The sequence below is a fragment of the Marmota monax genome, unplaced genomic scaffold (assembly GCF_021218885.2).
Source record: "Marmota monax isolate L192 unplaced genomic scaffold, Marmota_monax_Labrador192_F-V1.1 WCK01_AAM20220418_F8-fsc00083, whole genome shotgun sequence".
Taxonomy (NCBI): Eukaryota; Metazoa; Chordata; class Mammalia; order Rodentia; family Sciuridae; genus Marmota; species Marmota monax.
In genome coordinates, this window is record NW_026692848.1 from 7,792,199 (window position 1) to 7,816,846 (window position 24,648).

Sequence of the window (24,648 nt, forward strand, 5' to 3'; positions counted from 1 at the left end):
TTCAAAAGTTATTGGGAGACAAATTGGATAAGGCCTTATCTAGGCATACCAACAGGAGAGTTGGGACCTTTATTTGATATTCTAAAAGGTCCATCAGATCCAAATTCACCCCGCATGTTAACTCCTAAAACAAGAAAGGCATTAAAAATTATTGAAACATATATGGAAAATATGCATTTGGATAGAATTGGTATAAGTTTGCCTTTATTATTTATTGTACTACCAACAAAAAATATTCCTACAGGAGTATTTTGGCAAGAAGGTCCATTATTGTGGATACATTTATCTTATTCTCCTAACACTATTCTTACTAGGTATCCTGAGGCTGTAGGACAATTAATACTCAAAGGAATAAAAGCAGTGAAGGGAGTGTTTGGAATTTCTCCCAATAAAATTATTACTCCATATACTATGGATCAAATTGATGAGTTAGCTAATGAGTTAAATACTTGGGCAATAATCATGTGTAAATCTAACGTTACATTTGATAATCACTTACCATCTAATCCTTTGTTGTCTTTTTGGTCTAAGCATCCTGTAGTTTTTCCAAAAATGACAAGAAAAACCCCTATCATGAATGCTCCAAATATATTCACTGATGGGTCAAATAATGGTACAGCAGCAATAGTTACACCTGATCAAACTTTTACATTTTTAGTACCCAAACAATCAGCTCAAAAAGTAGAGCTTAATGCAGTTTTACAAGCTTTTGTGATGTTTAAAGATTCTGTATTTAATTTATTTTCCGATAGTCAGCATATAGTTAATGCTATAGTATCCCTTGAAGATGCTGGTAGGATTTCTCCTTCCTCTACTGTTTTCTCTTTGTTTTCCACTATACAAAGTCTAATCTGGGACAGAAAAAATCCATTCTTTATAGGACATATCAGGGCACATACAGGATTGCCTGGAGCCCTTAGTTTGGGCAATGATTTAGCAGATAAAACTACACATGACATACATATTTTCTCTACACTAGAAGAAGCTACAAATTTTCATAAAAGATTCCATGTTAATGCTAATACTTTACAAAAGCGTTTTAAAATAACTAAGGAACAAGCCAGACATATAATAAAACAATGTCAAGATTGTGTGACCTTTTTACCACAAGCTAATCTTGGAGTCAATCCTAGAGGACTGATACCTAACCATATTTGGCAGATGGACGTCACACACTTGCCAGAATTTGGAAAATTAAAATATTTACATGTTACAGTTGATACTTCTTCCGGATTTTTGATGGGCTCCCTTCATGCTGGAGAAAAAATTAAAGATGTTATAGCTCATTGCTTACAAAATTTTGCCACTGTGGGCGTTCCTAAACAGTTAAAAACAGATAATGGTCCTGGTTATACTTCTACCTCTTTTAAACAATTTTGCTCATCATTTGGCATTACTCATATAACAGGAATCCCATACAATCCACAGGGACAAGGCATAGTTGAAAGAGCTCATCAAACTATTAAAACGTACTTATTAAAGCAAAAAGAGGGAATTGGAAAGGGGTATATATCCCCCAAAGATAAACTTAAAATAACGCTTTTTACTCTAAACTATTTAAATTTGGATTCATCAGGGCTTAGTGCTGCGGAAAGACATATGTATCAAAAAAATGTACATAAGCCTAAGGTACTTTGGAAAGATATTCTAACAGGACAATGGAAAGGTCCTGACCCAGTGATTGTCTGGAGTCGGGGTTCTGTTTGTGTGTTTCCACAGGAAGAACAGCAACCGATTTGGATTCCAGAGAGACTAACCAAAGCAATTTCTACAGACCAAAAAGAACATGATTTGACTCAAATCCATAACAGCTGATATCCAGAGCTCCAGCTTGGCTATTCTTACATCTACAACAGTGATTAACCAGGATGCTTTTTTCAACATCTATTTTATTATTGCCTTTTCCCACATCATAAATTTCTATTTTATTTTTTGAGCTCATACAAACCTAGGTTAATGTTTTTCTGATCAGTTTTATTTTTTGACTGTGGAGTTTTTAAACATTGCAATGGAGATTTCACCTAGGTAAAGCTACAAGGCCTTTACTATTGTCTTATGTGTTGTACGTTTGTGTGCATTCTTGTGTTTTGTGTTGTATGTCTGTGCGTATGTCCATATTTCATATATTAGGAGCGCTCATGAAAAAATGGATCCGAATTATTATTATTTTTTTATTCACGTGATTTAAATGGTTTAATTTAAATTAGGTAAACAGCTGTTAAGGATTGTTTTTAAAGGAGGTTAACAGATCTGTTTGTTTACTTTCACCTTTCCTTTTCATTATATTTAATAATTCTTTTCAGGATAATGTCTCTTTAGCATCATTGCCAGAATTCCTATCTTCATCCCAGTGCTGGTGAAGACAAAGATAAAACCAAACTATAGCTTCTATGATAGCTATCACAGTAAACTGTATAAACTGATGCATCAAAGAATTTAACTCAACAAGTAATGCTCAATCAAGGAGCTGACTTACTTTGGGAGGAAACGGACATATTGATAGATTCCTCCACTTTGAACTGCTTGCAGAACTTGCCTGGACTATGTATCACTTGCATACATTGTGAACTATCGTTTGGTGCAGCGAATTGTGGTAGTGCTGGCATATCTTTGCTGATGGTGTCACCATTGATGCAATTTTTCCAAAGGAGCCGTCAATTGGCTTGGTGTCGTGGCATTTCTGTATCCTCCTCCCTTCTGCTAGTGATGGTCTAAAATTTGGGGGCCAACAGAGTTGAGGCAAAGAACCTCACCCCCCCCCCCCACTGGTGCATAGGCCTATTCACAAGTATGGCTGTATGCTGGACCGGTAGTCAGTTGACGGGTATGATCCAATTGCAGTGGTATCAACCTAAGACAGGAGGCTGACACCTAGAGGTCAGTTCCTCCCATGACGGGTAAGAACCATATGTTGAATTGGACAACCTACCAGGCACGGTCCCTAAGTCACATTGCTTGTCGTTTAATTAATCAGAAGGGGGGAGATGCTGAGAGCCATAGCTAAGTAGGTACGACACATGGCAATTTCCTTGTCAGCCTACCCCATGTTGCTTAGAGGAAGGACTCTCCATTGTGGACCCAGGTCATTTGCAGTAACTTTGCATGAAAGGTGACCTTGCTCAAGGACCAGGGCGGATCTGGGTTTAGGGTGGATCAGGGTTTAGGGTGGATCAGGGTTTAGGGCGGATCAGGGTTTAGGGCGATCCGGGTTTAAGGTGATTCCTGCTAGGAATAGGGCGTATCCTGCTGCCTCAGGCGCCTTGAGTTCCTGTTGAGTTCTCGCGGGATTCAGAGAGTATTTGGGATTCAGAGCCCGGTGGAGAGGGTGGATTTTGCCCAGAACGTGCGTGTAGAGTGCCGGTGACAGTTCGGGAATAAAGAATTGCTTTTTGAATCTACAAGGCTGTGAGTGGCTTGTGATTTTGTGCCCAGCCAGACTGTGGCAACTTTTGGTGACATGGAATTTCAGCAAAGTTGATTCCATTTTAATTTTCAGCCTATGGGGCCCAATGCAGGAACTCAGTTCAAAACAATGCCCTCCTGTGACTTTTACTTAATTTATGGAACACTCTCAGTCTTACTTTACATGAGTTTATAAATTTCTTAAAACTGAGTCTTTGCTTGATAGGCTACAACCTTCTACTGGCATTTACTAAAACAAAGGTTCATAATTGTAAATACACATCTTTTGCAGCTCAGAAGCTTCTCTGAAGGACCTGAGAGCCATTCTCAGGAATGGGACAACAGAATCCTAACCTTGACAATGGCCAGTCATCAAACACAAATGGCCTAGTCTCACTTACACTTATCAACCCTTTGTACTTTTTACTTCTCTGACTCTGAGACCCCTCCCTCTGGCTACTTGCTTTTAGTAGGCTTTAAATTGCTGATTTTGGAGGCTACACAGCTGTCCTTCAAAATAATATTACATTATTAGTCCCCCACTATCTTTACTGTGGTATGGGTTATGAAGATGTTTGCCTAAGTTACGTTTCAGGGACCTGAGGGCCATTTTTGGGGAAACCACCAACTCTTCACTTGGGCCTATGCAGGTATCCAATAGGTGAGCTTTTGACATCAGGAGGCTGAAAACGCCCTCATCTCATGCTCACACTGCCATTTTCTGAACACGTACCCCATGAAGAGCCACGAAGGCTGATTATGTTTCAGCAGATCACTGATTACTTCCCTTCCAATCTCATTTTCCCATGCCTGAAATTACCCTGCTTCTTTATCCCATAAACATCCCCAAACATTGGCATCAGAGAGGTGGATTTGAAACTGGGGTCTCCTGTCACCTCACACCTGTGCACCTCAGAAATATTCTTCTCAGTGATAAAATTTGTTTCAGTGATAGACACACTGCAGTGGGCAAAACAGGCGACATTCTCACCAAAGGGCCTCGTAGATATAAGCTGGCACTAGAGTAGGGTGATTCGAGCCAGGATGGTAGCATCTGGGATGAAACAGTTTCCCACAAATGCTCTGACTTTCATACAGTTCCCAGTGGACTTCATTCTGGCACAGAACCTCAGTGGTACACAAGGCTATGCCTCCTGTGTGTTGATGGAGATATAGCCAGTCAAGATCCTTATGCCTGGTCACTGTCCTTCATTCTCTGGGCCACTTTTGAGTAATTTGGTAGCTCTTGAGAGTTGTTCTTAGAACTATGCTGAGCTGGGTTTCATGGTACATCCCTATAATCCCAGAGACTTGGGAGGTTGAGGCAGGAGGTTTGCAGGTTTGAGGCCAGCCTCAGCAATTTAGTGAAAGCCTACGGAACTTAGTGAGACCCTCTCTGAAAATAAAAAATAAAAAGAGCTGGGGACGTAGCTTAGTGGTTAAGTAACCCCTTGGGTTCAATTCCCAGTATCAAAAAACAAACAAACAAACTTGAACCCTACACATACAAGACAGGGTTGAGTTCAATGTTGGAGGGCATTAGATCTGTTCCACAACCCCCATATGCAGATCACAGATTTGGCAGAAACAATACTGGCAACTGAATAGCAACACTGCTGTATAAGTATCTCCTTTTTCCTTTTTCTTGTTCTGGGGATTAAACCCAGGTGTGCTGAACTCTATCTCCAGTCCTTTTGATTTTCAAATAGGGTCTCACCAAGTTGCCAAAGCTGGCCTCAAATTTTCTTTTTCTTTTTTAAAATATTTTTTTTGGTTGTAGATGGTCACAACACCTTTATTTATTTATTTTTATGTGGTGCTGAGGATGGAACCCAGTGCCTCACAAGTGCGAAGCAAGTGCTCTCTACCACTGAGCTACAACCCCAGCTCTGGCCTCAAATTTTCAATCATCTTGCTGGGATTACGGGCATGTACCACTGCACCCAGCTGTGTCTTCTTATCCAACTGAGCATATAATTTTTTCTTTTGTTTTAATTGGTGTGTTTTAATTATACACAATAGTGGGGCTCATTATGGCATATTTGCACATGTACATAACACAGTTTGGTCAATTTCATTCACACATAACTGTTTGTGAGTCAGTAACTTCACTAGTTCCTTTAAGCAAATACAGCTTTACTTCATAAAAAAATTTTGAAATTTCATCAGCTGGAAAGAACTTCAGTACAAACAGAGGATGCATTTTTAAACTCAAGTTGTTGTCATGGCAATCACTTCCCGGAACAGGATTACTATCCCATTAGAGAGCTTTCTCCAATGTCGAAACTGAGGTTTGGGGAATTTCAGCAGTCAGGATTTCCACATTCAGGATTATAATCTTTCAAAATAGTGATTTCAGGATTTTATACCTTAGGGATTGCAACATTCAGGATTTTGGTGTTCGGGATTATGATCAACACTGGATACAAGACCTTCTCACTTAGATTCCTGTGTGGTAAGATCTGTGACACACCAAAGTAAAAGAAGGCATAAAAGAAAAACAAGAGAATCTACCTAAGATGATTCTATTAATGATAGTGTTTATGTCTAAGTGTGTGGAAATAAAGTTATAGAAGGATTTGTAACAAAAACTGTCATTTTCTAATTCACTATTTGTTATTCCTTTAGATACAGAATTCCACATTTTTTCAAACTGAAAATGTGCACAGCAAAATCATTACATTTACCAGCTTTCCTTCTGGATAACTGTAGCTTTTTATGTAAATTTTGACCAGTGATGTCTTGAGTAGAATTTGTTACGTGAATCTCCCACAGAGGATCCTTAAAAGGAGACAAATGGAACCCAACCTTTTATTCTTTCCCCTTCCTGGAAACGTAATAACACGGCTGGTACTTTAGAAGTTTTAACAGATCATGAGGCAGCTATGGGGATAGAGGAGTTTGTATCTTTTCTTTTTGATTTTTTTTTTTAAGTCTTTTTGGTCCTGGTGATTGAACCTGTGGGGGCTTTCACCACTGATACACACACCCAGTCCCCCATCTTTTTTTTTTTTTTTTTTGTGGTGCTGGGGATTAAACCCAATGTCTTGTGCATGTGAGGCAAGCACTCTACCAACTGAGCTATTCCCCAGCCCCCACAGCCAGCCCATTTTATTCTGAGACAGTCTCACTAAGTTGCCCAGGCTGGCCTTAAACTTGAGATCCTCCAGCCTTAGCCTCCTGAGTTGCTGGGATTTCAGGTGTGTGTCATTACACCTAGTGAGCTTGTATCCTTGATGACATCACTGAACTGTCTACCCCAGACCTTGTATACGTGAGGGAATATACTCTTTTGTGTTTAAGACACTGCAACTGGCTGTCACTGGGATGTGAATGCAATTTACAGCTGGCTTAAAATTTCATCTCAACCCACACTGGTTGCCTGCTCCCATCAATACATATACTATAGGGGTCTCACAATGGCTGTGAAGTAGCCTGAGGAAGTTTCTCTGAGGGAAGTGCATACTCATGATGACCTGATGTTGCAGAGGATGTCATGAGCTGCCTGGAGTAAGAGCACAGAACCCAGTCAACAGTCATGTAACTCCCTGGGCCATTTGAATGGGGTATGTGTGTGGGGGTACTCCTTTCAGTGGCCATCTAAAAAAGAAAAAGAAGCCTTTTTATTAGGTGTGGTATACAAAGATGACAATCAACTTCTCTTTATCTCCCACCCCCAACCACCTTGGTCTCAGTGCTTGGTGTTCCAGAGGTTGGCGTGGTCTTCTGAAAGGATGGAGCTGAGGCAGTTAATTATGTTAGATATACTTCTTTTTGCTGTTGTCACTCCCCCTGTCCCCAACATTTGTTGCTTGTTCAAAAGGACATATCCTAGGAGTCAGTTAGTCTCAAAGTAGCATATCTCTACAGACAAGAAGTGCACAAATATAGCCTGACCACTCTCTCCTTGTGTGACATTCTGTTCTGACTAGATCAAGCCCCTTCATTACAGTGCCCAACCCATCACTGAATTCTGTTGTTTCACCCTTCAAAATGTTGTTTCTCCCCAAAGTTCCCATAGCTAGTACTCTAAAAATGGATCCTAGTACTTCTTTCTGGGATTAACACAACAGCTTTCTAACTAGCCTGGCCCTCATATCAATGCCAGACTGCCTTGCCTGAAAAACTACTTTCGATGTCTTACCTCAGCTAACAGATGTCTCAGCTTCCCTTTACCAATCTTATAAAATCCATGCTCTTCTGGGTTTTAGAGAAAATCCATAATGAGGGCCCAACCTGAATTTCCTCCTTCACCCCAACATATGCCCTGAGTTTCATTTTCCTGCCATCTGTAAACAACCTCAGCCCTTCCTGGAAGTTCCTCTTTGCCTGACGGGAAACCTAGTCATCCTTAGGCTGCAAAGGGTGTGGAAGAAAACAACAGAAACTCTGCTCCACACTCACCTTTTTTTTTTGAGAGGGGTCTGGCTGTGTTGCCTAGGCTGGTCTCCAAACTTGTGGAGTCAAGTGATCCTCCCATCTCAGCTACTGTGTAGCTGGGACTATAGCCAGCGTCATCACTCCTAGCTTTGCTTCTTTTGATATTATTCTATTCAGTAAAGACCCAAATCATGTCAAAGACAGCTTAGTGTTTTCCTAATTAACACAATTGAGGATATTTTTAAATTGTTGAGAAAACGTTTGATACAACTTATTGGACTATAAAGCAGCATAGGAAAGATTTCCCTGTTGTCCATCTTTTATATTCTCCTGGGCAGTTGGTTCATAGAAGTCACTCTGAACAAATACATACAGCTTGACTGACTGGGCTGAGTAGTCATGAAGTATAAACTTCTGTGTTTTGGGTTCTAATTCCAACATTTTTTTTTTTTTTTTTGTAGTGGGGATTGAACCCAGGGATGCTCTACCACTAAGCTACATCCCCAGTCCTTTTTGTTTTGTATTTTGAGATACAGTCTCACTAGATTTCTCAGGCTGGGCGATTTGTGATCCACCTGCTTCAACCTCCAGAGGCCCTGGGATTAATGGCATTCTCCACCTTGTTGCCTCTAATCCCCGACTCTTACCTTATAAACCGTGGGACCACTACAAACTGCTTAATCTCAGTGACAATATTTCATTGTCGCCTGGAGTCGACAACATATACATTTACAGAGATAAATGCATGTAAATCTTGCAGTGCAGTCCATGGTAGACGTTCATAGCAGCACTACTGTTAGACAGCCAGCGGGATGGGGCTGGCCTGGCTTCTGGCCTGGTGAAGGCCTCAAGGCCAGTTTACTGGCAAAGCAAGGTCACTTAGGGCACCTGGCAAGAAGACAAAACATGAGGGCACTGTCCCTTCACCCTCCACTAACACGCTGGCTGCCTTCCAAGGGACGGTCCCTGGGGCCCTTAGGGAGAGAAAAAGTCCCCAAACCTTCCCGGGGCGGCTTCCAGAACCCGTGCGGCAGCAGCAGTACCACCGCGGCCTAGAGGGGGAGGGCTGCAGCGGGCCTCGCAGGCCCCGCCTTCGGAGGGGCGGAGACGAGGGCGGGCCTGCGGGCCATACCAATTCTACACCGGGGGGGGGAGACGTGCGACTTCCTCTCGCTACACGTCACGGAGCGCAGGCAGATAGACAGCGGGGTGGTCACGACCGAGGAAAAGCTTGCCGCTCCCTCTTCCAGCCTCCTGGACGCAGGGTGTGAGGCCTGCGCGGGATGACGGGTCTCCGGCCGCCCTGGGTTCCCCCCGCGTTCCTCCTGTGGTGGACGCGGCCGGAGGGGGCGGGGCCCAGGCGGCGAAGGTCCTTATGTGCTGCCCGGGACCCCGCAGGCAAACGCTCGCTGGTCTGGTTCGGCGTTGCGTCTGAGAGGCTCTAAGTCGGCGGCCGACGGCGGAGAGCGCTATGTTGTGCCGGGCAGCGTGCAGGTGAGACGCGGGTTCCGGGGTCCGGGGCGCTCCGCCGGGGGCGGCAGGTGTCCGGTGCGCGCGTCGCTAGGCGGGCGCGGGGCGGGCCGCACGTGACCCGGGTGCCCTCTGTCTTCCAGTGCGGGCTCGAGGCTGGCCCCGGCCCTGGGGGCTCTGGGCTGCCGGCAGAAGCACAGCCTCCCCGACCTGCCTTACGACTACGGCGCCCTGGAGCCGCACATCAACGCCCAGATCATGGAGCTGCACCACAGCAAGCACCACGCGGCCTACGTGAACAACCTGAACGTCACGGAGGACAAGTACCGGGAGGCGCTGGCCAAGGGTGGGTGCCGGCGCCGCAGCCCCGCGCCGTCTCCGCACGGAGACCCCCCGCGTTCGCCCCGCACGAGGGCCGCCCCCAAATAATGATCCTCCCCATTGTAGAAGAGTGTCTTGTGTCTTGACTGGTTTGTTTAAACTTTTCTTACCGTCCCAGAAAACAGAATCCCACGAAGGAAGTTGTGAGTTTGACTGTGTTAAGCCCTTTTTTGTTACCCATATTGGTGAGTTGTAAAGGAAGCTCTAGCGGCTGTTTGCATGTAAGCATTTAAAATTTGCACTCGTTATGTAATGTGCTCTTGGAAATGTTTGGTCTCTCAGGTAGGTTTGCCAATCATTAGCAGGAGGTCCGAGGGCACCCATACACTTGTGGCCCAGATGCAAGTTCTCTTGAGTGTTGGGGTCAGTCCTGAAAGGTGGGCTGGGGCTTTGCTGTCCCCACTTCCTCTCTGTGTCTGGGCCTCAAGTGGAGGAGGACAACCTCTCTCTGCCTCCTTTTTCAAGTGTATTGTAGCGTTAAGCAAGCAGTGTCAGGTGTGGTCCCTCTGATAGTGGGAGAAGGAAGGAGACTGCTAGGTGATAGGAACAGTGGTCCTTGACATCTTCTTGGAACTTCCTGAGAGTCCAATCTACGACTGGGAGATTCCTTGTATTCTGAGCTGCCCTGCACTGTGAAACTTGATTTACTTTATACGGGAGACAAGAGGCAGGAGTCAGCATTATGATGTTCATTACCAAAAAGCACTTAACCTGGTTGTGAGACAGGTCAGGCCCCTGTGGACTTGGTTTCTGTATTTGATTTAGGGGCACAAGAAAAATAGTCATTCTGATTTAGAAAATTTGTAAATTGGATTAAAATATAATATGGAGTTAACTTTTATTTTGGTACCAGGAATTGAACCCAGGGATGCTTAACCACTGAGCCACATCCCCAGCTCTTTTAATTTTTCACTTTGAGACAAGGTCTTACTAAGTTGTTTAGGGCTTCATTAAGTTGCTGAGGCTGGCTTTGAACTTGTAATCCTCCTGTCTCAGCCTCCTAGGCTTCATTAAGTTGCTGAGGCTGACTTTGAACTTGTAATCCTCCTGTCTCAGCCTCCTAAATCACTGGGATTATAGGCACCTGGTTGTTGTTTTTCTTTTCTTTTTACGTGCTGAGTTGATAAAAGCAGTAGTATGTGGATTTTTGTGTTTATGGCTCTGAAGGTGTATATGGGAATATCGTTTTAATATCTCTGTAAATAATATTTTGTGCTCCTTCCATTAGTTTGCACAACTGAAAAATAATTGATAGTTGTTTTCAGACTATATTGCTTGATAAACTACACAGTAAAGAAAATTTCCTTTTTTTCAAAAAAGTGTTTTTGTTGCATTTCAAGCCTATGAAATTTGTTAAGTAATTTTCAGAGTGACGTTTGGTTGACGAGGGGCATCTAGTGGAAAGATGTAGTATTTCAGCCAAATTGTGTTTGAGGTAAATAAAAGGCTACACCTAAAGAGGAGGAAGTTACCACATTCTGGAAGATTTGCTTGCAACAGTTAGATGATTTGAATACGGGAAAAGGCTGTGATTTAGGAAATAACAAACGTGTGAGGGATGTGGTAATGGGGAAGCTGGGAAGCTCCCCGTTGTGAAAGTATTTCCAGCAAGGCAGCATCTGACACCCGGGAAACCGTCTTTCCAATATTTTAAAGACATCTTAGTTTTAATCCCTTTCTTGTGGAATCAAAGCTTTGCTTCCTTAGTGATATCACTGGAAAAAAAAAGTGTTGTATTGCAGTATTATATTGCAGAGTTTCTTTTACATAGAAATTATATTTTCGAAATTATTATCAAGTAAATTTTCATATCTCTAATATTGTGATAAGAGTACAAATAAAATAACTTAATAATCTCATCATAACTGTCTTTTCAACCAAAAGTTCTTACCTTTTTTTTATTGCATTTCAGGGGAAAACCCTGATCTGAAACAAAAAAAAGTTAAACTTCAGAAAAGTCTTAAGAGCTTTAAATTGGCTAAGTAAACTTTAAGATGTTGAGATTATTATTTTTTGTTTTTTTGAGATACTGAGGATTAAGGGTATTGAACCCAGGGTTGGCATATACCAGGGAAGCACTGAGCTACTTCTCCAGCCCCCCTTTTTTTTTTGGTACCAAAGATTGAACTCGGGCACTCTACCACTGGGTCACATTCCAAACCCTTTTTTGTATTTTATTTAGAGACAGGGTCTCACTGAGTTGCTTAGTGCCTGGCTTTTGCTGAGGCTGGCTTTGAATTCTTTATCCTCCTGCCTCAGCCTCCCGAGCTGCTGGGATTATAGGCCTGTACCTCTGCGTTTAGCCCCCAGCCCTTTTTATTCTATTTTGAGACATGGTCTTGTTAAATTGCCCAGGCTAGCCTTGAATTTACAGTGCTTCAGCTTCAGCCTCCAAGTAGCCAGGGTTACATATGTGCATTACTTGCCCAGCTTAAAATGTTGAGTTTATTAAATTATCTCTTAGTAAACATGTTTCTTTTTCATTTAGAAAAACAAGCTGGGCATGCTGGCCTATGCCTATAATCCCAGAGACTGGAGGCTGAGGCAGGAGGATAAAAAAATCTGAGGCTAGCCTCAGTAATTTAGTGAGAACCTCAAGAACTTACTGTTTAAGCACCCCTGGGTTTGATCCCTAGTACTGCAACAACAAAAAAGCATAAAACCTGTATTTACATTTTTAGGGTGACTCCAAGGAAAATTAACAAGGGAAACACTGATTTATAAATATATTTTTATACATTTAAAAAAAATTATTTTATTTGAATATTTATTTTTTAGTTGTAGTTGGATACAATATCTTTATTTACTTATTTTTATGTGGTATTGAAGATCGAACCCAGGGCCTCTCATGTGCTAGGCGAGCGCTCTACTGCTGAGCCACAACTCCAGCTTGCTAAACAAGTAGGTGAAATAAGTTTTCTGAAAGAAAATCCTAAGAGGTTATCTGTGGATTCAGATATCACTTAATCCTCTCCTTCTGAATTGCTAACAACTGGAGATTTGGCCTTGTTTCAGAAGATAGAATTTCTTAACTAGGTTCTTATTTCCAGCTTTCAGTACTGTGGGTTAAACTCTCCAGCACTTTTTTTTTTATGTTTTATTTTGAGACAGGATCTTGCTAAGTTGCCCAGGCTGGCCTTCAATTTGTGATCCTCCTGCCTCAGCCTCTGAAGTCGCTGGAATGACAGGCATGCCCCCCCTTACCTGCACCTAGACGTTCAGAACAGGGGTTGAGAACTTTTTCTACAATTCCAGCTCCTGGAGAGCAGAGCTCCAGTGGTTCGCTTTCACTTTGCTTTTCTTGGTAATTTGAATAGTAAGAACTTGGTACATTTTGTACAGGGAATTTCTGTTTTCCCAATACTTCAGTTAATCTGTAGTTTCTAGAAGGAGCAAAAAAAAACTTATTTCACCTACTTGTTTAGCAAGTTGGAGAAAAACCTTTTTGGTTTCAGTTTATTTTATCTAGTGTTTTGAGAATATATCCAGATTGTCCAAATAAGACATTCTTTTTTGTTAAACTATAGGTTGGAGAAAGTTTTTTTTTTCCCTCAGAAATTGTACTCAAGGACTAGGGATGTAGCTCAGTGGTAGAACACTTGCCTAGCATGTGTGAGGCACTGGGTTTGATCCTCAGCACCACATAAATATAAATAAAACAAAGGTATGCTAGTGCTGTGCACCAACTATAACTAAAAAAAAGAAAAAATTGTATTCAATGTATTTTTTTCTTGCCATTTTTCTTTTTTTAAATTTTATTTATTTTCATTACGTATTCAATGTATTTAATCATCTAGTGAATCAACAAATATTTATTGAGTGCCTGCCGTGTAGGTGGCAGTGGGTAGTGTGTTAGGAATTGAGAACCGAAGTCATACACAAAAGCCACTGTGCCAGTGAGTTGGGAGACTGGGGCAGGAGGATCACAAGTTTGAGGCATGAAAATGGCCGAAGATATAGTTCAGTGGTAGAACACCCCTGGGTTCAATCCCAAGTACCAAAAACCAAACACAAAACAAAACCAAACTACCTCCTCCGCCGGGAGACAGATGAAGCAGTGTGCCAGGAGTTATACCGCCTTCTAGGAGAGATGGGATGCAGAGTCTGGAGGGGTGATGGGAACTGCCAACTCGTATATCCTGGCCAAAGTCTGGTGAGTGCTGTTTGGAGACATGAGAAGAGGCAGAGGGTGAAGCCTGAGCCCTCAGCTGGGAAGTGGTTCCAGCAGAGGCAGCAGTGGTCATCCTTGGCAGGGAGGGGGCATGCTGAGCTTGTCTTGGAAGGCTCCCCGGCCAGTGTGGCTGGCAAAGGGTCAGGTGACAGGTGACATGCCTCCTTACAGCTAGGTGTAAGACTTGGGGCAAACAGGACTGTGGCTCCAAAGCAGGTGGGAGATGCTAGTGCTGTGCACCAACAGGTAGCAGCAGAGTTGGGGAGAAGGGATTGGATTCTGGATGTCTTTTTTGAGAGGGGTACTGGGGATTGAATCCAGCTTCCTCCCAGCCATTTTTATTTTTTAATTTTTGAGATAGGGTCTTTTTAGGTCATCGAGGCCGGCCTTGAACTTGCAATTCTGCTCTGGCTTCCAGAGTTGCTGCCATTACAGGCGTGCACCACTGTGTCCTTAAAGGAGAGCTGGCTTTGCTGATGGGTATCCTAGTGGATTGGGTGTAAGGTGTGAAAGGAGAGGAATTAAAGGTGACATCAATGTCCTGTGGAACAGCTGGCTTTCACTGAGATGGGGTCTGCCATAGGAGTAAGTTTGGGGTTGCAAATCAGGAGTTCAGTGTGAATAAGTTGAGTTTTTTGTTAATGTCACTTTAAAATGTTTCCCAATAGTTGTCTTGAAATGAGAGCTGAAAGTTTCCCTGTTGTAGGTACACTGAGCTGTGCATTTTAGCTCGTTTACTGTACTTTCTTTGCTCTCTTTAGTGTTTTATTTGCCAAAGTCTTTTTTATCCAAGAGAACCCCCAGCCTTTGGTGGTCAGGAGTGAATTTTCTCCTAGCTTTACCTTCTCTTCTGTGCTCACCAGTTCTGCATGTGATTAATTGAACTGAAAATCCACTGGGTGTATAATTTGGGGAGAGTCAGATTTTTGGTAGAATCTGAAATTGCTGAATTTTAGAACAAACAAGCTGGTACAATTATCTGCTAACTCACAAAGAAAAAAAAAAACAGTGTTAGAGTGATTAAAGAATAAAAATGTTTTAAAAATGTGTTTGCTTTTTGACATTTCAGGAGATGTTACCGCTCAGGTAGCCCTTCAACCTGCACTGAAGTTCAATGGCGGAGGTCATATCAATCACACCATTTTCTGGACAAATTTGAGTCCTAATGGTGGTGGAGAACCCAAAGGTTGGTATATATTGGTTCACCTTATCTGTATATTTGTACAGTAGTAAAGATTGCTGATTTTTTTTTCCCCCTCTTTGGTGCTGGGGATTGAAGCCAGGATCTCATGCATGCCAAGAGTATACCCTATTCCTGAGCTATATCTCCAGTGCATTGTTGATTTTCTTGTTACCATAATTCTCCCTAAAGTACCATACTGGCATATTTTTCATAGCAAGGGGCATAGCAGAGTTGTAACTTTCAAAGGGAAAGACTAGGAAAGGAGAATACATTCAGGTAGTTATGTCCTCAGTTTTTACACACTACAGTGCCCTTTCTTGGTTTAAATATTAGGGAAAGACCGAGAAACAGTTTTTGGAAAGGATTAACTTTCCGCTTACTAGCCTGGGATGTCCAGGGTAAGATACTGTGTGAGACAGAGGGAATAATGGAGCTGTTTTCAAAACTAAATGTAAAGTGCTTAGAAAGGTGTCTGTGTCATTAATGTACCTGTTATGAGGTCATTTGTCATAAAAAATTAGGTTTTCCAGGTGTTTTTAAAAAATTACAAATAGGGCTGAAGTAGTAGCTCAGTGGTAGAACACTTGCCTAGCATGTGTGAGACCCTGGGTTCAGGCTCAGCACTGCAAAAATTAAAAACAAAACAAAAACTGCTGCCGGTAACGAGGGGCACACAGAGCAGTGTCTGGTTCACTGTCTTTGTCAGTGTGGCTGTCTGACTCATTATTCCACCCCCGCACCACCCCCAGCCTAAGGTATGAAGCATAAGTACAGGTCTCTTGTTTTTTCAATACAAGAGTTTCTGGAAGCCATCAAATGTGACTTTGGTTCCTTTTAGAGTTTAAGGAGAAGCTGACAGTTGTCTCTGTTGGAGCCCATAAGTCTGGACTCCTTATACATACCCTAAGTTTCTGTGATTTTATTTTATTTTTTTTAAACATATATATATTTTAGTTGTAGATAGACACAACAACTTTATTTTATTTATTATTATTCTTTTTTTATGTAGTGCTGAGGATCAAAACCAGTGCCTCACATGTGCTAGTCAAGCGCTCTACCACTGAGCCTCAGCCCTTACTGTTTGTTTTTAAACAGTGTTATCCAAGGCAGCTTATCTTATGCCTGCAAAGTTTCCTTTGGGGTGATATTAAATGGGGGAATAAGTCTGGCAAAGTGGATAATTTATTTCTTCTGAATGAGGCCTTAGAATTGAGACTTAATGCTTTTGAGGTTTGTCAGCTACCAGAATATCAGATATACCTATATTCAACCAATGGTTTTGGCATCCTTTGCCATTTTGTATTATCTGTACCCTTTGATTCCATTTGCACTTATAAAAGATGATTACTTTTAAGCCAGTAGTCTATGAAAAGTGAGATATGACCCAGTTGATTTAGTTCATATGCTCAATGTAGAATTGATTCTACAGTGCTACGGAATAAAAAGTTTATGGCTTTCTTTTCCATTTTTTGCAGTATAGTGGATAGAACTTCATGCATGCTGAGTAAGTGCTGTACTACTGAGCTACATCCCAGCCCAGTTATAGCTCTTAAAGTATACCTTTAATTCAGTAATAGAAGGGAAAATCACCCTGTTTAAAACAATCATGATAAGAAGATCAAGCCTGGCACAGTGTGCATGCCTGTAATCCCAGTGACTCAGGAGGCTGAAGCAGGAGGAGAGATCTAGGATGCCTTGGAGAACTGAATAACAGCCATAACTTTTTTTTTTTTTTTAAATTTTGGTATTAAGGATTGATCTTGGGGGCAGTCAGCCCCTGGGCCACACTCCAGCCCTATTTTGTATTTTATTTAGAGACAGGGTCTCACTGGGTTGCTTAGCACCTCGTTTTTGCTGAGGCTGGCTTTGAACCCGTGATCCTCCTGCTTCAGCCGCCCGAGCTGCTGGGATTACAGGTGTGTGCCACTGTGCCTGGCCAGCCATAACTTTTTATTCCCCAAGGGGGACATAGAGTAAGTAGGCTAGAAGTCAAAGTAAAATTTTCTATTGAGGGGGCAATGGAAAGTGAATTTATTCGCTGGTAGAAATAGCACAGTGAGGGGCTGGGGATGTGGCTCAGGTGGTAACGTGCTCGCCTGGCGTGCATGGGGCACTGGGTTCAGTCCTCAGCACCACATAAAAAAATAAAATAAAGATGTTGTGTCCACTGAAAACTAAAAAATAAATATTAAAAAAAAATCTCTCTCTCTCTTTAAAAAAAACAAAAAGAAAGAAAGAAAGAAAGAAATAGCTCAGTGAATAAAGAAATCCCTAATGGTATTAGACTAGCTTCACTAAGAACCATGTGGATCATAAGTGTGAAACTACACCCTGTTGTCAGCAGGAGGAAAGCTGGTGTGGTGTATGCTGGATTATGTTTATCTTCTGTATTTTGTCTGTTTCTTGGGCCATGTGACAAGAATATTTTAATATACATAATATTTTATTGTAATTGTTGAAATCTGTTTGTGTTTTGGATCTTTTTTTATAGGAGAGTTGCTGGAAGCTATCAAACGTGACTTTGGTTCTTTTGACAAGTTTAAGGAGAAGCTGACAACTGTCTCTGCTGGTGTCCAGGGCTCAGGTTGGGGTTGGCTTGGTTTCAATAAGGAGCAGGGACGCTTGCAGATTGCTGCCTGTTCTAATCAGGATCCATTGCAAGGAACAACAGGTTAGATTTAAAAACTGCTACTTATTTCCTTTGGGAGATGTGGTTTATGTAGGCATGTAACTAGGAATAAGGAAAACTAACAGTGTTTAAACTTACCATGAATATATAATAGTTTAAACAAATCTTATACCCAGAGTCTTGAGTAGGTTAAAAAATGCTCCAAGAGTCTGCTATTTTGTAAAATATCACATGTAATTTTTGTAGATACACTAACAATCATTTTAATCTAGATCCTACTTTGTTCTACAGAGAATCAGTATTAGTTTAATTACTTATATGCACCAAAATAAAAAACTGTAACTAGATGACAAGAAGGAAGCTCAAGTGGAGCGAGGCCCACATCTTTTCCAGTGCTCTCCCCTTTGCCAGAACTTTTGGTTAGGCTGGGGCGAGAACTCGAGTTTCCACACTCTACCTATCTGCTGGTCTTGGTATATGTAAGTATTTGACTTGGAAACTCTGGGCTGGACTCAGCAAATCCATTTTTTCTGTTGAGTCTAATTGAATTGGTAACCCCAAATAACATGTCACTGGAGAGGATAGGATACAGAGTCAGAAGTCATAGGCAGTCAGCTGGGGCTCTAAGCTGTGATGGAATGAATTTTACCTGATTTCTTAACATTAAGCAGCGGTAGTTCTCTGCCACCTTCCCCCTTGCACTCACCCGACTCACTTCCCGGACACGCTCAGATTTTGCTGGAATCTAAACAGTTCTTTTGGAAAAGTCCCAAAAGAATCAAAGAGTTGTGAGCCTGAAGGTTGCAGAGTCAGGTACAGCTCAAGGTGCCTGTTGGGAAGATTGGTTTCTGTGGATCTGAGCACAATGCTTCTTTCTCTCCTGCTTGGAGAAAGCCCATTGGATGATAAGGCATGACTTTTTACATATTGGGAAAAATCATGAAATTTTTTTGCTGCTTTTTTAATGATAAATTGGTAGCAACACATCTCACAACTGGTCAAGACGTACTGTTGAGAATTATTTTGGTAGAAGAGTTTGAGAGTTTTTTCCTTTTTAATTTGGTGCCTTATGGTTGTACCTAATGGTGGGATTTGTTAACATATTCATACATGCACTAGTATAATAATATAATTTGGCCAATATATTCCCCAGTATTTTCCCTTTCCTCCTCCCTCCTTGGATCTCTTCCTCTATTGATCTCCCTTCAATTGTCGTGAGATCCCCCCATCTTTCTTTTCCTTCTTCCTCTCTAGCTTTTAGATCTGAGAGAAAACATATGACCCTTGACCCTTCTGAGTTTGGCTTATTTTCTTTAATATAAGGTTCTGAAGTTTCATCTATTTTCCTGTAAATGATAATTTTTTTTTGACTGAATAAAACTCCATTTATTTATATGTTTATTTTTAGTTGTAGGTGGACACAATACCTTTATTTTTAATTTTTTTTGGTGGAATCTTTGGGGAATACCTTTATTTTATTTATTTATATGTGGTGCTAAGGATCAAATTCAGGGCCTCACACATACTAGGCAAGCACTACTGCTTAGCCACAACCCCAGCCCCCATTTTTTGTATATACCACATTTTATTTATCCACTGGTGGACACCTAGGCTGGTTCCTAGTTTGTCTGTTGTGGACTGTGCTGCTACAAACATGGACGTGCCTGTGTCTTTTTTTGTGGATAGAACTGGGTTCTTCATTTACCTTATTTGATTTCTGAAAATAGTATGTTGTCTTCTTCAGTCCCTTTCCTTGTAAACTTGCTCTTTTATTAGTGCCTCATAACTGGTGTTTACTCCCTAAGCCTAGAGTTAGCTTTGGGGAGCAGAGCAGGTTTCTCATAAGCACCCAAGTTCTCATGCCTTTTGGAAGAGACAACAAAGCCTCAACCATATCCCCGCCCCGAGATATAGCACATCCTTACTGTGGCATCTGAGACCACTGTGAGGAAGGCTGGGGACTGGTTGGTTCTTCTACGAATCTGTTGGTATTTTAAAAACAGCTATTAAAGTACGGTAGTTACTTGATTTTCCCAAGTCTTTTTTTTTTTTTTTTTTTTTTAATTGAGATTGAACTCAGGACTGTGCTACTTCTAGACTATGTCCCCAGCAGTTTTCATTTTGAGACAGGGTCTTGCTAAGTTGCCCAGCTGGGTTCAAACTTGAGATTTTTCTGCCTCAGCCTCCCAAGTAGCTGGGATTCAATTCTAATTCAATAATTTTTTTCAATTTATCACATTTTCTTCTGAAGTAAAGTTTAAAATCTTTTATTTATAGGAATATTCTTACACAAAAAATAAGAAACAGCCAGGCACAGTGGTGCATGCCTGTAATCCCAGCAGCTCAGGAAGCTGAGGCAGGAGGATCGTGAGTTCAAAACCCGCCTCAGCAACAGTGAAGCACTAAGCAACTCAGTGAGACCCTGTCTCTCAATAAAATTTAAAAAAGGGCTGGAGACATGGCTCAGTGGTTGAGTTCCCCCAAGTTCAATCTCTGGTACCCCCCTCCCCCCAAAAGAAAGAAAGAAAGAAAATAAACAAATAGGTGAAATTGTTGTAAATGGTATTTTTGTGTGCATAGAATAATAAAATTTAAATTGAGAAGCTATAATGTTTTAGATTGAAATTTAAAGATTTTTTTCTTTTTTCTCTTCTTTCTGGTAGGTCTTATTCCACTGCTGGGGATTGATGTATGGGAGCATGCTTATTACCTTCAGTATAAAAATGTCAGACCTGATTATCTAAAAGCTATTTGGAATGTAATCAACTGGGAGAATGTAACTGAAAGATACATGGCATGCAAAAAGTAAAACATCATCATTATATTGAGTATGTTAAATTCCTTATGACTATTTTTGTAGTAGAGTACTGCAGTATACTAACAAGGCACTTGATTACAGCATTTATTGATATTGATGATATATGATGACATATGATGATTCATTGATGTTCACATATTTGATAACAATAATTTAGTGCTAAGAATAATTTCCTATTTTAAAATTTTGTTATTAGGCAACTGTTTGAGAATCATTACTGCTCTGTATAATTTAATCTTAACTGAACATTTTTGTCAGAGAGCTAAACTTACTAGTGGTTTATAATTGTCATCAAAGAACAATAAAAAATATTCTGTCCTGTATTTGGGGGCTTGTGGGAAAGGCTTTGTAATTCTATTCTGTTGCACTTAGAGAAAAATGTAATCTTTTGCCCCAGTTGTCACAGTAAAATAGGAAACTATTTCTCTTTTGTTGAAAATTTTTCTTTTCGTTTATGTATAATGCTCTGTCTAGTGGTACTTCTGATGGCTATCACCCAATGATATGGTGATGGTCTGTGGTCACATGTATAAATAGCTACCATCATCTTGTCATTTAAAAACCATATGACTTACTGCTGATTGATAGCTGCTTTATTATAAGAAGATAATTATGCATCTGGACTTACAAAAGACTGATGTAAAATTTTGTTCTTGAACACAGAAGTATATATTTATAAAAGTGCTGTAGGTGGGCACATCGGGGCCTGGTTGGCACTGCCGAAAGTGGGGACCTCAGGGTGAGGCCATGGGCATTCTGGGGCACTCCCCATCTCTCCGTCCTGTTGAAGGGCCTCCCTCTCCTGAGAGCTGTGCTGGCCACAAGCCACCTTCCCTAGTCAGGCAAATGGACTTCTGTCTGGCGTCAGCACTGTGTCCCCTCAGATGATTTCTTTCCAAAGACATGCTTTATATTTCTGTTTTCTTCTAAAGAATGTATAGCCACTCCAAAACCTTTATATCATTTTTCAACAAAGGGAAAACTCCCCATGATCAGTGACACAGCATTTCAGCTCACGTTCCAGGTAGTTCTGCTCAGGAGCACCATATACCTGCTGTTCACACGTCATGCAGGCATTCTGCTGGTATCTGCATGGCCATGTCACAGGTCCCCCATCTTTCATCATCTTCCTCATTATCTTTGATGGCTATATGGCTTTTATCAATTGGGCATTTCTTAATTTATTTCACAGTTTTATTATTGAATATTTCATTTCTTCTGTTATTTATTATCCATTTTGCTCTTGTGAGTATCCCAATCTCTTATTGGGATGTTTTCTTTATATGTAGGTTTTTTTCTTAACCTATTTAGTAATGTTTTCCCAAGGTCATTTTTAAACATTTTCCCCCCAACTTAATTTTTTTATTTCTTTTCATGGAAAAATGGAGTAACTTAGCAATTTCAATATTGAAGACTGAAGTTTGAAAAAAAAAAAAACACCTTAAATTCAAGATACTTTTTCTTTACAGTTCAGTTAGAAAAGTATTTAGCTTTCTGAATGTCAACAGTGTTGACTATTGATAAGGGTGTATGTGTGTGCGTGCGTGGATTGAAACACTCTAGAGATTGATTGCTGTCCTTTATATCACAGGGACATGACTCTCATAGAGTGCAAATGGGGGGCATGTGGTTACCGCTGGCCTCTAATAGACCTTAGAGGAAAGTGGGACTTTCTGAGAGATGGGCTTTGGAATGCACATCATCTGCTACATCAGGGTTTAACTTGAGCTACAAAGATTTGCAGAATCTACTGACACATAAAGCTTTAACTCTTAAGCTTCCAGATTTTAAAACAATTCAATGTTGAAATTTCTACGGGGCTCTATTTTTGCTCTGGCTTTCCTGTTGATGACAATGAGGGCAGTACAAGTTCCCTCCTGTTTGTGCTCCTCCATGCTGGATGGAGGTTAGGAGACCAAGAGGATCTATGTACTCACTACTTGAATAGCCAGCAGAAGATGATGTTAACACTGTTTAACTCTCTTTTCCATAATAGAAAAGAAAAACAAGTAAAATTTCCATTTTTCTTTTGAAAAGAACAAATATTGTTCGTGCAAGGATTTTTGTGACCAGATCAGCATTGCCTGCCACAGACTTAATTGTGCTGGAGGGAAACAAGCAAGTGATACAGATATTTTCTTTTGAATTTGTTGCTTAAACTGTTGCATAGTAATTAAATTTTGATGTTAAGAAATTGCTGTATCATGTCCCTCAATTTCATGGCCTTAAAATGAGATTTGAATTTGTGTTGAGCACCTTTAAAAAAGTAATAAAAAAACTATAAAATGAAGATTGATATGTGTTGTGAGTCATATCTGAAACTGGGTATAGATATATTTTATTTTCTATTTTAACTTCAAGGGAATTACTTTTTGGGGAAACCGTTAGGAAAATGATAAATTACTGTTCCTCTTTTTTAGTCCTATGTTGCTGCTCCCAGCAAGCTGAGGTCCTGTCCTCTGAGATATGCACCAGACCCACTACCTGCTGGGTACTGGGTTTTCACCTTGTAAGGTCCAGGAGTTTTCATTTAATTCATTAAAGAAACATTGATTTTCCTATTGCAGTTGTGTAGTTTTCTGATTGTTAATAAAAGAATCTGTCAATTCTTCAAAGAGGTCTACATAATGCATATGTGTTACAAATGTTAGTGATCCTTTAATGTTCTATCATTTTCACTGCTTTTCTGTGAAAAAGGAATACCAAATGAGAGTTAGTTGAAATTTTACTCTTAAAACCCAGAGGCACTGAGAATGGTGGTTCACACCTGTAATCCCACTGGCTCGGGAGGCTGAGGCAGGAGTATCATGAGTTCAAAGCCAGCCTCAGCAAGACCCTAACCAACTCTGTGAGACCCTGTCTCTAATTAAAATATAAAAAAGGGCTGGGGATGTGGCTCAGTGGTTAAGTGCCCCTGGGTTCAATTCCTGGTACCAAAAAAAAAGATCTGGGTTCATGGTGGTGGTACACATCTGTCAATCCAGCAACCCAGCTGGAGGCTAAGGAAGGAAGATCTCAACTTAGACCCTGTCTCAAAATAAAAAGGGCTGGAGATGTAGCTGAGGGGGTACTGCACTTGCCAAGCATGCATGAGGTCTTAGGTTCCATCCCCAGCAACACACACACACACACACACACACACACCCCCCAAACAAAAAAAAGGGCAAAGAAATCCTTGGCACCCACTGGTTGGTAGCAGGGAAGTTTGCTGCTTAAGCAAAAATAAACCTTTCTTTTTGTAACCTCCCCAGTTGTGGTGTTGCTGTAAGCAAGAGAAAACAGATACATACATATGAGACTAGCTGGGGCGGACCAAGGGCTTTGCTCACGGTTCTGGAGGTGCAAGGTTCAGGGGCTGCGTCTGGTGATGGCCTTCTTGCTGGCATGGTCAAGGGGAGTGTGCATGTCTGTGTGGTCTCCCCCTTTTTAACAGCTGCCAGGATTCCAGCACAGGGGCTCCACCTTAGTGACCTTATCTAATGCTGACCACCCCGAGGCCCCGCCTCTCGACATAACTCAGATTGTAACCACCCTCTTAACACTTCCAGCACATGGGCCCTTGGGGGACACTCAGGTCATATCCAAACCCACTTTTAAAATTATTTTTTCAACATAATTCTCAAGATCAATGTCTGCATCTCTGCTCTCTTACCCTAGCAACTGCATAGCTCTTTCAAGCCACTGCAAACTGTAGGTTCATGAGGAAGGCCACATCTTATTAATCTTTGTTTCTGGACTGAGTTTTTAAATCTTTGTTGCTCAAGTTTGTTTTTTTTTGTTTTTTTGAATAATGATCTCCACTGCTTAGAATTAGAAGCACTAAGTTTTTTCAGCTTTTGAGTTCTGCCTAATACAGCTCCCTACGGAATCTTTGAGGAACAAATTCTTCTCACTCCATCAGGGCTTGGTGAGGCTGTGTGGCCCTGTGCTTGGCTCTCCCTTCTCCTAGTTTGACTCACAGGGTCAGCTCACCACACAGACTAGTCAAGTTCTCTCTTTTCTTGGATGCTTGCAAAGTCCAGGAGTGGGCTTATGACTCAAACTGGGTCAAAGAAAATCTTCTCTAGCCACATCATCCATTTCCCCTTCCCTTGGGGTCCTGTACTTAGGGCCTATGAGACCGTGTCCCTTTATTGGTTACTGTGGATACATTTGTTGCAAAATTAAGACCAGAAAAGGAGGAGAGAAGACCTGAGTGACCTAGAGCAGCAGAG

General features: G+C 41.3%; 1 protein-coding gene across 1 annotated transcript; it reads left to right on the top strand.

Moving 5' to 3' along the window:
- Positions 1 to 9,118: 9,118 nt before the first annotated feature.
- On the top strand, positions 9,119 to 22,724 carry Sod2 (superoxide dismutase 2). Its single transcript, XM_046449373.2, has 5 exons — positions 9,119 to 9,276; positions 9,396 to 9,598; positions 14,874 to 14,990; positions 17,479 to 17,658; positions 20,280 to 22,724. The coding sequence occupies exons 1-5, from the start codon at positions 9,254 to 9,256 to the stop codon at positions 20,423 to 20,425; spliced, it is 669 nt and encodes a 222-aa protein (XP_046305329.1). The 5' UTR covers positions 9,119 to 9,253; the 3' UTR covers positions 20,426 to 22,724.
- The last annotated feature ends 1,924 nt before the right edge of the window (positions 22,725 to 24,648 follow it).

What these genes read in the sequence shown, in the direction of transcription:
- Sod2 (XM_046449373.2), top strand. Translation starts at nt 9,254, where the DNA reads ATGTTGTGCCGGGCAGCGTGCAG. An exon ending in TGGTGGTGGAGAACCCAAAG is followed by an intron (nt 14,991 to 17,478) that starts GTTGGTATATAT and finishes CTTTTTTTATAG; the next exon opens with GAGAGTTGCTGGAAGCTATC. An exon ending in TCCATTGCAAGGAACAACAG is followed by an intron (nt 17,659 to 20,279) that starts GTTAGATTTAAA and finishes TCTTTCTGGTAG; the next exon opens with GTCTTATTCCACTGCTGGGG.